At 38.7% G+C, this 12,046-nt stretch overlaps 1 protein-coding gene across 1 annotated transcript in view; it reads right to left on the reverse strand.

The window, feature by feature from the left end:
* Positions 1-2,835: 2,835 nt before the first annotated feature.
* The window catches only part of LOC136046926 (neuronal acetylcholine receptor subunit alpha-7), a 41,085-nt gene continuing 31,874 nt past the window's right edge, over positions 2,836-12,046 (reverse strand). Inside the window, exons 5-10 of the mRNA XM_065733806.1 lie at positions 10,275-10,354; positions 8,955-9,122; positions 8,382-8,576; positions 6,920-7,006; positions 5,905-6,014; positions 2,836-3,611 (exon numbers count right to left, since the gene is read on the reverse strand). Coding sequence (XP_065589878.1) covers positions 3,093-3,611; positions 5,905-6,014; positions 6,920-7,006; positions 8,382-8,576; positions 8,955-9,122; positions 10,275-10,354 — 1,159 coding nt within the window. The 3' untranslated portion in view covers positions 2,836-3,092. The remainder of the gene's footprint in view (positions 3,612-5,904; positions 6,015-6,919; positions 7,007-8,381; positions 8,577-8,954; positions 9,123-10,274; positions 10,355-12,046) is intronic.

Here is a 12,046-nt window from a genome sequence, read left to right on the forward strand (position 1 = left end):
AATATTGTTTACATAATTCATCTGTATTTAAAACTAACCTTTTAAAGTTTTGTTTGGAACCTTTTTGGCATTAATGCTTAAATAGTTACTTTTAAATATTAAAAAGTTTTTTTAAATATTCAATACAATTCAATATAAAAACAGAAAAAGTAGTATACATTGTTCACACAGTATTGTACACAACAGCTGACCTCTGGAGAGAACTTTTCAATTTGTCAGGCAAGTCAGAGCTTAGCTGTGGTCAACCACTTGCTTATCCTACTTTGTGGACTCTTTAAGATCATAACAGATCCTTATATGTATGTCTATATATTATATACACATACTGTATAGAGCATTTATTCCCATCTCTTTTCTGAAGTATAAATATTTTCCCAGCATTTAGATCAAAATATTGTTTAGTGCACACAAATATTTGACACACACAATTTGACATGAAACACCAATTTTGCTTAGCTCAGTCATATGGAAGTTTAACTTGTAGGTGCAAAATAACAGGTTGTCACTGCTGTATTTAAGGTTTATAACCCATCTTCTTACCAAATGTTTATGGGTTGTGTTAACAGTGGGGAAAACTAGAATTCACTTTTCTCCTTGGTGCATCTTCATTACTCCTTCCAGTGTTAAAGGCAGTAATGCAGGCACAATGCTGGTGTCTTACAGGTTGTGTGCCTTACACCTTGTATTTGCTGACAGTACAATTCCAGAAATACAAATGTAGGCAAGAATTACGCCAAGGGTCAGTCACCAGTCTCCAGTTTTTAAGTGCAGGTGCATCTGCCATTAATAAACAAGCTTACTGTCAATTTGTAAGTCACTTTCTCCCTCCTCCCTTAAAAAAACTCCTGTACTTAGTGAGATATTTTCTACAGAAAATGTAAATAGATGCTGGTGGAAAGAGGTTTATTCTCTTGCCTCCTGTGTAATGTGTCAAGTAGTACATGATCACAGTAGTTGTATCCCATTGCACGTGTCCCCACACGTCTTTTCTTTTTTAAACATTCTTATCTAATAAGACCCCAGAGCTTCTTTAAAAAAAAATAATCCTGAACGGAACATTGTACATCACTACTTAGGGTTACTTACAAAGGAAAAATACCAGTGCTAACCAGCGTTTGTAACAGGAAGCTTGTTCTAGAATTGTCACTCAGAGCAGCAGCACATGTCACACTGTCATCCACAAACAAACAAAACTCATTTCAGAGTCTTAACTCACGTTTTCCTGTTTATCTACAAACTAGGAACTACTTGCAGGAATTACTGTGTGGCTAATTCTTAATAATTGTTCCTGGGGGAGAAAAGAAATTATTCACACAAGAGTTTCAGACAAGGTTTCAAGACAGGATTCCAAGAAGGACTCAAAATCTTTACTCAGGTCTTTGCAGTATGAGATTCTGGCTGAATGTTTATGAAGACAGAATTCACAAAACCATGAGAAATATCCTCCTGCTTTTCACTCCTGCCCCCTTTCCCTTCTCCTGCCCTTTTATCTGTATGAAGGTGCCTGAACTGGGAGTCATCTCTGGTAATAGACTGCAGTGACTCTGGGCTTGCTTGGCACGCAGTTTGATTTTCTTGCTGTCAGGGCAGCAGCTCTCAGAAAAGAAGTGATGCCCAGGGAGAGCATTTCACTCACTATTTTAATACGCTCTGGGATACGGACTGATGCCTCAAGTTTATATGATAGTGAAAACATGGTACCACAACAGGCCTCCATTTGTGTGTCATTTCAGCCAAAAAGTCAGGGTTCTTCAGGACAAAGCAAGCAGTCAGTGCTAAAGTAATCTTCCCCTGCGTCTTTTAATCCTTATAGCATGGTAGGAATGTTGCTATGCTAGGAGGAGACTGGTTCTTAGTTATTTTATACACAGTTTTAGACCTTGGTATTCTCAGCTCAGCACTATTCATAAAACAGAATTTGTATTTAAGTCTTAATCTTTCCTTGTATAGGAAATATGTATAGTTTATTTATAGAGTTTTTAATTCATTAGTGCTCTTTGAAGCAGAAAGGATGCAGTTTTCTTAATAGGACATGTTACAGTGACTCAACAGAAAGAGGGCTATAAAAGGCTATAAGCAAACAACAGATCAAATGTTTCATTTTGAAATGGAAAGCTGGATCTTATGATTTACTGTTTTGGTTTTTTTGCTTTGGATCTGTCACTGAGCATGTACAAACCAGTTACTGTTAACTGGATTTCAATGCAGAAGTGAAGAGACAAGTGTGTAACTTGTTTTTAACAGATGAGGGTAAAGCCATCATAAATACTTCATTTTCTTTGTGATTGTAAAGGGTAAAAACTGATAGAAGTTGTTACGTGGAAGGATGCTTTTTTTCCTGGAGAGAAGGGAGTTGTAATAAACACAGCAATTACTGTGAATCCAAGCCCTACTTCTAGGTCAAGTCCAGGAACTGACAGAAGGACAAGGTATGTGCTGTTTCATCTTGACTTTAATCCTTCTGGTGTCTCAAGCAAAACCAGAATCCTGTATACTCACGTAAGCTCTCTCTTAAATGCAGTGAGGGATTTAAAGGTGTGACTGGTTGCGACTGAGCTGAGAACTCCGTACTCACTATGAACCAGCAACTGAAAAGCAGGGTGTTTTTACCTTTTTTTTTTCTCTGCTGTTTGAGCTTCCATTCATTCGGGTTTAATCTTCTCCTAAACATAAAAGCTTACTCAAACAGTTAAGATGGACTAACTTCTATCTTTTATAGCAAATTGTGGAAGAAATGACATTTAATTGCCTACCTATTAATGTATGTACTAGACAGTTTGAAGTGTGCAAAAGATGCTGGAGCAATATTCTTTCATTCTGAAGTACTCGCTTTGCATCTCCCACGGCTCAGAGGGGTGCTCAGAGGAGCTGGGCACACAGCCCAAGGGGGGAATCCCTGGCTCCCCTTCTGAAAAGGTGCTGCTCTTCTGAAAGGAACCCAGGGTCAGAGGAGTGCCAGGGGAATAAGGGGTAGGGCAAGAGACAGAGGACAGTGAGATACAGCATACTCATTAAAAACAAGCAAACAAACCAAAAAATGCACTCTTATTTGCTACATATCATATTTCAGAGAATCAAATCATAGTTAAGAGTTAAGCAAAATCTTTAGATACAGCCTCTACAAAGTTTGGTGCTGACATTAAGATACCAATTGTACAAATGATGGTGAAGACTGAAAATGCCATCAAGCAGAGACGATCTACTACAGAGGCTGCAAACTTCCATTCATTACAAATGGCTGCTTCTTCATCCTGGTCTCTGAACCTGTTTGCAATGTATCTGACCTCTTCCAGGATCTTAGCCAAATCCGGGTCACCTTCAGAGGGGTGGCCGCTATGCAGAAGGTTTTCTTCCTCTGTTGGTGAGCAGGTCATTCTCCCACAGATCACCCCTGAATCAGTGGTGGGTGTGCAGTGAATCCCATCCAGTCCTCGAAACCCAATATACAGCATATTTCCATTACTGCAATGCTGGCCACTCACAGTGTTCATCTCCACACTTGTCAGGCTACATCGGCGCTGTTTATGTTGACAGGCGGGACGCACTTTATCTTCCCCTGGTCTCTTCATCCTCAGAAACCAAGCACACCAGTTCAGAAGGATGATTCTTGTCTGGAAGAAGATTACTGAGAATAAGCACCTCTTGATACAGCTGCTGCCTTGGTAGGTCTTTGTATTTCTGTAGCCTTTGTGACTCTCAGGTCCATGGTCTCTGCTTACTCTGAGATGAAGTGTTAGAAAATGGTGTACTGTTTTTCCAGATTGTTAGTCTGCCACTCACTGAGGCTGCTTTCTTACTCCAGCAGTGCTGTGAGCTGCCTCAGGCTGTCACTACAAGGAGTGCCTCCCTGCTGGGAGTCTCCATGGTGTTGATTTTCCCCTATGCTCAAGCAGCAGTATGACAGTCTTTTCTACCTTTACTCTAAATAGTGAATAAATAAAAAATGCTTACCAAATAAGTTATTTTTTTAATTGTCTTAGTAGCTCTGCTTTAGATTGTAGTGCAAATTACAATTCTTTCTTATTTGTGCTTTAATATTAAATCCATATGGCATTACAGCTCAGAGGGGGGCTACTAAAACAGATGCTATGTTGGGCTGGAATAGGCCATTAACTTTTACAGTGTTTTGGCTCTGTTCTTGTATTACTTTTGTGGCAGTTGACTGTAGATTTTAGAAAACAAATCTGTATGTTACATGGAGAAGAAATGGAAAAATTATGTTGATCTTATGTTATTAATGTTACGTTGAAGTGCAAATTTAATTAGTGTGTATCATTTTCTTGTTTTCCACATTGCCTTAATCCAGCCATACAGAAACTGCAGACAAGCCAGGGTCTGTTCCAATTCAGATGCAAGCTTCTATTATTTATTTCAGTCAGATTTTAAGAGCTCATTCCACTGTTTATTTTCCAGACCACTAATGAAATATTATTGTCTTATATAATATACAAATCTTGCACTGTAATTAATATTAGATTTGTTCTATTTATTCTGACTGAGGATTACCACTTAGAGTAGATGTTATATCCAGGCAAACATTCCAATTAAATATAGATTTTTGTCTTTTTACTCTTTCCCTGCTATTGTGCCTCACCTAGAAAGATAGTATTTATTAACTGACAGCCTGGTGCAATACAGCAGTATCCAAATAAATTCCAGTGGGCTTTGGCTTCTCAATACCAAAGTATCTGTAGTACTGTTTTCTGGTGATGTTTGACTCAACACTCAGATTTGTCTCTTCAGTCATCATTCTAGAGATACATACCTTTCATTCTCTTCATTCTTATTTTTTTTTAAGTCACTACCCCAGGATAGACCAGAGAATATCACCTCTTGTCTGCAAAGCACTGCCCTACATGCTGCTTTTATTTTTTTTCCTGGTAGGGATAATAATTGATTGTTCTAGAGAGATTAAAAAAAGTCTTTCCATCTTTTCCATCTTCACTAAAGCCTTTGGCTGCCATGAGTTGTTGGGCAGGAAGACTGGATGATTAGCTGATATTAATCAATAATTAGTAATTCCAACTTGGAGACTGAGTTCTCTGTAAAAACAACTGCTTATAGAAAAATGTCCCTGACTAGAATTATAGAATCATTAAGGTTGGGAATGATCTCTGAGATCACTGAGTCCCACTGTTGAGCCATCACCACCATGCCTACTCATAGAATCATTAAAGTTGGAGAAGATATCAAAGGTCATCAAATCCATCTCCAAATCCATCTCCAACCCCACCATACCCACTAACCCATGTCCCCAAAGGAAGAAGAGAAGGTCATGGAGTGAGGAAGAATACTGTGTGTGTGTGTGTATATACATACATAGTCATGAGAGTCCCCTGTGGATCCAGGTACCACTTTTAGAAGAACAATTCAGTTTTTCTGTGTTTTTGATTAGAAATGTGAAGATCAGAATTTTCAGAGCAACTTTTACTTCAGCAGCCATCTTTAACAAGACTGCTGTAGGCAAGTGATGGTTCTGTAAGCACAACAGCTAATTTGCAGCAGCTGCACTTTTATGCAAGTTCTGTGTATTTGTAGTCTCCACCAGTACCCCGTTCTTTCCTTTTACCTGTTTCACTTCTGACTTGTGCAGCTTATTTGAAAATCATATTCATCTATACATTTAGGTTCCAGCTAAATGCTGAGGTGCTGCTACCTGTTGTAAAGAATATTTGGATTATAGAAGCAAGATGAATAAATACGTATTCTCTCATTCTTTTAAGAAGAAAGGGATCTGGACACACAATTTCTGGTGAAACTGCCTTTCAAAACAAAATGGTTAGCAAGGGTATGTACATAGATTTTTATTTAACAGTAAGCAGTAAAAATGAATCACTAGTTACTGTGTCACATCTATGATCCAGACATTTATGCAATGGATAAAGCATTAAATTCAAACCTTACCCATTTAGGCATTTTTCCCCCATCTGGATCATGATGATGGTATTGTAGAACGATAACAGTGACGACAACAGAGAGGCCAACAATGATCATGGTGCTGGCAAAATACTGAGCTGCAAAAAAAACAGTTAATTATAGCAGTGTACTTTGGCAGATGTTGTTTTAGATCTGTTATAAGCTGTGTTTACGTACATGTAAATGTAGCATGAAGTTATTTTTCCAGTGTAGTGCTACATGTGTGACTTTGGGTACTGGTGAAAGATTTCTTAAAAACAGAAAGCAGCTGTTGTTTTGAGAGAGCAGGCAACCTTCAGTAATGAAAATGAGTACCTGCCTTTCCTAAGCAACTCTGAATAGGTGGTCCTCTCTATTTTTTATTTTTTACTTTTTAGCAGTAGCTTGGAGGTTAGTTTTTGCTTCACTTTGAGCAGTTGAACTGGGAGGATTTCATTCTGCCCATCTCATGTTCCTCACGTCTCATCAGTAGTGTCTCAACAGCAGCTTCTGTGGGAAACTGACTCTCTTACACTCTCCAAAACTGAGATATCACTTCTCTTTATTTTTCTCTGACTAAATAGCACAGGATTTGTACAGAGCATCACATGCATGAGACACTTCAGTTGGCAGCACTTACTGACTAGTACTGGGGAAACACAGGCCTCTTGGGAGCCCTTAAGGAGGGTTGCCAGTCCCCTACTGCAGCTCTGCAGCCATTCTGTGTCCTGTCTCCTTGTCTCAGTCTCTGAGGCTCCCTGCAAGCTCTGCTTTTGCTGCCTTTGCAGGTGCTGGTGTTCCTTCCCCCAGTGTGTCTCTGCCTCACTCCCCATGCAGAGGAGCCAGGCACCTTCTGTCCCTAAGGAATTCACTGCTGTATACTCCTGTGGAGTGAGCATTGTTTTTTACTTCAGTTACAGCAGGCCTTTGTATGTAGTTTGCTTTACTACTGGTTTTCATGCCAAGTCACTGCTTTCTCATTTGACAAAAAAATAAAAGTGAATAAAAGCTGCTGTTAGCTTACCAATTAAGGGCACAGAATCAGATGTTGCTGGCATAATTTCGGCCACGAGTAACATGAAGACCGTGAGAGACAATAAAACTGTTATACCTGAAGAATAAATGTGAAGTAAGAAAGCAGGTCAGTAGCTTGTAATTACAAGGCAGTAAGCAGCAGTGAGTGAACATGAGACAGCACTCCCTGCCAGGCAGCTGTAATCCCACTGCACCCCTGGGCTGCCAGCAGCACTGGTGCTCCTGCCCTGGTAGCTGCAGGGTCATGGTGACCAAGCTGGTGCCAATGCTGGCCCAGGGCACCACTGTGACTAGGAAAGTTTTGATGTAGCTTCAGTTTTCTGAATTCACATGGGTGTATATATTTTTAGATCCTTGTAACCATTCGGCTTTTATCACGTTTTGCTAATTAGTTGAGGTGAATCAAAGTACTTCTTGTTCCTCATTTGCTTTAGAAACATGATGTGATTTGTGCTATTTGAGCTTATGTGACTTGATTAATAGATGTGGAAGCTACAGGTAGTGTACTACATAAGATTCCTGAAAAAATAGATTTGCTTTGTTGTATTGGACAGACTTGGACATTTTTTAGTATTGATGGCTGGGTGCAAGTTGCAACAGCTGATTTTTCATTAGTCCCCATCTCTCGGATCTGGACCCTGTTCTTTTCTCAGGAGTCATCTAAAACAACAGGGAACCACTGTCAGGTGGAAAAGTATTCAGGAACAAGGAATTCATCTTACAAAATGGGGAGGAAGTTCTTGGCTAGGGAGGCTACTACTCACTTTAACTGTTTTCTGGAGAAATGTCACTTATGTTCCACCATTTAACAGTTGCAATAATAATAAACAATAATAAACAATAAGCAGAAGCCAGTGTTTTATCAGTTTGGAATGAGGCAAAATGTTTCATTACATATCTAACCACCATCTTCAGGATCAAGTATCTAAACTCATCAGACTTTTCACAAGCCAATAATTTAGTTTAGAATTGCTATTAAAAACAGAATATAGCAGTTAAATGGAATCAGTCCTTCTGAGCAGGCAAGAATTAAATCCTAGGCTCTTAACATGACTCACTATTAAAAGGAACCATTAAGAAGAATGCCACGTTGAGATGCAGAAATGCAGATTTGTAAGCTTAAGCCTTAATTAGTAAATGTGGATTTTTCCCTCTGCAATTAAACATCAAAAAAATGAAACCTTGCTTCTGAAGGATGATGGTTAGGAGTCATCACACTTCTGGTTGGTTGGTGAGAATTTCTACCTTTCATGGCTCTGTGTCCCCTACAGCTTGCAGCAAAGGTTGAACAGTGACACCTGTTCAGGATCACACATAGTAAAAATAGCTTAGGAGCTAGAATAGGGCACACAAGCTATTCCTCCTTGTTTCCTAAGATTTAAAATTTCTTTTTGAACAAAGGATGACTTTCTTCATTTGGTAATATTTACCATATCCTATTAAAGATTTACCTAGTGAGATCTTTTCTCCTGAGTCTGCTGGAAGCAGAAACACTAATAAGGCAAGAGCCGATATCAGTACACAAGGAATAAGAAGGTTGAGTCCATAGTAGAGAGTCCTGCGTCTCATAGTTACTGTGAATGTTACATCTGGGTAAGGTTCTTTACAGCACTCATAAAAGCTCTCAGTTCTCTTCCCAGGAACTCCTGTGTAAGAGGGAAAAGGAAGAGCACGCAACATTAATGTCAATAGGCTCTATATTATGTAGTGATTATTTTAGCAATAGATAAATATGGCTTTCTAAGTCTTGCTATAGGTAAAGCTGCTTCTTCAAATTTAATTCCAAATTAAGTCATTTTTATCTGCTAATAATGGAAAATTAGATAAAAATATATACTAAATTAAGCTCACTTTTTAATGTTGATTCTCATCTTAAGTCTGTTCTCACAGCTTTAAATGCCATCAGCATGGTCATTTATTAATTTAATTTGTCTTCATTTCCCAATTGTTATTCTACCCACTTCAGCAGTAAAGTGCTGACAAGGCTGCAAGTTCAGAGTGTAAACAAGAAAGGAAGAGCTTACCTACTAAATCCCACTCTCCATTTGAAATGTAGCCAGATATATCTGCTTCTTGCATTTGTAAGTCTAAGGACCAGCCTCCGTATGTCCAAGAGCCAAACTTCAGGTTGCACTTCTGAACATCAAATGGAAACCAACGCACGTCTATGTAGCATGAGCTCTTAAATATGCCTAGATTGGATTTTACACAAGAACACTACATTGAAATGCTCTTTCCACATAATTTCATGTCTTTTGTAACCTGGTCTTGTCCTGCATTGCATCTTTTGGCATTTACTCGTAAAGCATAATCTGAGTTGTGTCTTGAGATGTGAAAAGCAGAAGTCATTGCAGTAAAGAGAAAGATCTGCACTATTAATGTGCTGATGTTATAAACTGTTTTTGAACTACACTTTGGCACATAGTAGGAAAACATTCAGAGAAGAGCTTCAGTTTCTAGATGCTGTGTATCAGAAAGAAATGAGGCAGGGTACACAAACTTTCTCCTATTACTCAGTCTGGATAAAATAAGAAATCTTGAAAGATTATTTGCTACCTTATGATGTTGATTTATTCAGAAAGGCTATAGCTTCTTATTTTCCACTTGTTGAATCAGGCTCCATCATTTAGCAGTTCTCAGAATGCAAGTGAAAAACCTCCACCAGATGGAACATCTTACATGAGAATAGGTGAGCCCCTATGTCATCTGGAGAGCTCAGATTTAATTAGCCTGGAACTTGGCTCTATAGCCATAGTATCTAAAATTCTGATTCTGGGAAGAGTTAATTCTGAGAGTTGTGGTAATCGAGTTGTGGAACAGGAACAGTACTCCACTGGAACACACCCAGCGACTCAGTGATACAGCTCTGAGATCAGAGGACCGAACACAAACTACATTCCTTCCAGATTCAAAATTGTTTTGATGAAGTATTCAGTGAGTCATTTCAAATAGATGATATGTGTCATACCATGTTTCTAAGCATCTCATTATGAAGTTAACATGCTAATAGAAGAAAGCTAAATTAATGGAATATGTTTTTATTGAGACATTAGCTTTGATTCAATAAACAGTAACTTTTTACATTAAGGGGTTTTTTAATCTTCTTTTATAGTTCTGTAATAGCGCATTATGACAGAATACTTAAAGTGATTGCAATGAGAAATCATCTATGGTGGTTTTCATACAAAAGCATTAGCCACATTCAGAGTGCATCTGTTTTTAAATCTAGCTGCTGATGGCTAGCTAGAGATAAGTAAAATACCGATGAATTTCTGTCAAATTTGAAACCACACCATATATAAGTAGTCTGAGTTATCAAAGCTTATGACACGGAAATAGCCTACCTGGTGGCACATATTGGCAGTGTCCTGAAGAATTGACCAAAACATTGGTGTGAAACGTAGCATCAAATCTTTCATCAGCACTAGAACAGGAAAGAAACAAAATGGGTTATATGCTCTTCAGATCTGAATATCTGAGAAGATATTTCTTTATAGAAGGATTCTTTCTCCCCAAAATAAAACTTGTCAGCTCTGCTCCTGGCTCCAGTTTTCTGTGGCCTCAGGGTAAGTGCCCTAATACAATTGGATTTGTTCCTGATTAACAACTTAAGCAGAGGTAAATCACCTCATTCCCTCTGCTCATTTACCCTGTGGGATTCACTACAGTGCCATGGCTCTATTGATTTCCATTTGGATAGCAAGCACTTTTTAAAAACTTCTCAAGCAATTGTACAGGGAAATCTCTTGCAGTCTGCATTTAACAGCAGCTCCTTCTTGGGCTTTTATTTGTGCCAGAGAGAAGCAAGATGAGACATCCGCCTTGCAGGGATGGTGGGAGCAGGCACCGAGCCCGCAGCTCCACGCACGTGGATGCTCACAGGGATGTCTGGGCCTGGCTCGCTCCTGCAGCCAGTGCTTGTGCTGAGCTCTGTGGTGTGACAATGACAGGTGTCAGATCTCTTCCTAGTAGTGCCTAACTCACCACTTCCTAATCACCTTGTAAAGCATTGTCAGAAAAATACAGTGAGAATCTGAGATGGGGAGGAAGTGAAATGTTCACGATTCTTGCAAAGAAGTATACTAAGGGCAATATTTTTTCCAGTAGCATGCCCCCTTTTGAAATGTTCTCAAATAAATAAGTGACCTACTCTGATACAAAATTATGTATCTTAAAAGCTTATCTTAGTTTTTCCTTAGGAAATCCGACTTCTGCAACGTGTTTCTATACTGGATGTAGTCAAATATTTAAAGTAATTTGAATTTAATAAGGGCTACGTTATGAAAGTCAAGCCTCATACTCTAGCTTAGGATGCAAAAATATCCATGTTGAATGAATTGCTTACAAAGTAGAAAGTAATAACCAGGAATCATATTCTTAGCTTCCTAGGTTAGATTCTGGGCTCTTTCCCTCACACAGAGGTCTCAGATGTCCACAAACTGCTTCAAGGACCTTGCTGTTTGTTGTTCCAGGTCATTTGCAAATGTAACGTTTTAAAAACAACACGAAAGCAAACGAGGAACCTAGGTTTAATTGTGGTGTGTTTATTTCTTACTAAAGACAATTCTCGAAAGAACATCAGGAGATGCTTAAACTCAGTATCTACATATCCTGAAAATATATTTTTTTTTCTGGAAAAGGAGCATATGGTTTTTTCCACTGTGCTTCGAATTGTTTTCTGAAATGCAGTGCTTCAGTTGAGATTATGCTAACAAGGAAAGCCTTTGCTTGATGAGATTTGAATCATCTCTGCTACATTTCTTTTCCAAGTATAACTGCTTGATAAAAGTTGTAGCTGTGTCATCTCAATGTCTTGCAGTCTGTACTTAACAGATATAATTCCACTGGGACTTATCTGGAGAATCTCAGGTTTGTAAAAGAGGAAAAATGAAACTGAGACATAGCTACCAGAGTTTTCATTATTCCATGAACTCATGAGCACTGTGTGGCCATTTGAAAAATAACACCACCAGAAATAAGCACTTCTAATAGGTGTAGTAAGACTGGCAAAGTGAAAGAGAGCCAGATACGACACTGAAGCAGCTGGTCCTGCAATAATTCGTGCATTAGCCAAGATTTACTTCCCTTGGAGAGGAAAAAAAAAAACAAAAAAAAA

The sequence above is a fragment of the Cyrtonyx montezumae genome, unplaced genomic scaffold (genome assembly GCF_038088225.1).
Source record: "Cyrtonyx montezumae isolate F1298 unplaced genomic scaffold, pur_monq_1.0 scaffold_17, whole genome shotgun sequence".
NCBI lineage: Eukaryota > Metazoa > Chordata > Aves > Galliformes > Odontophoridae > Cyrtonyx > Cyrtonyx montezumae.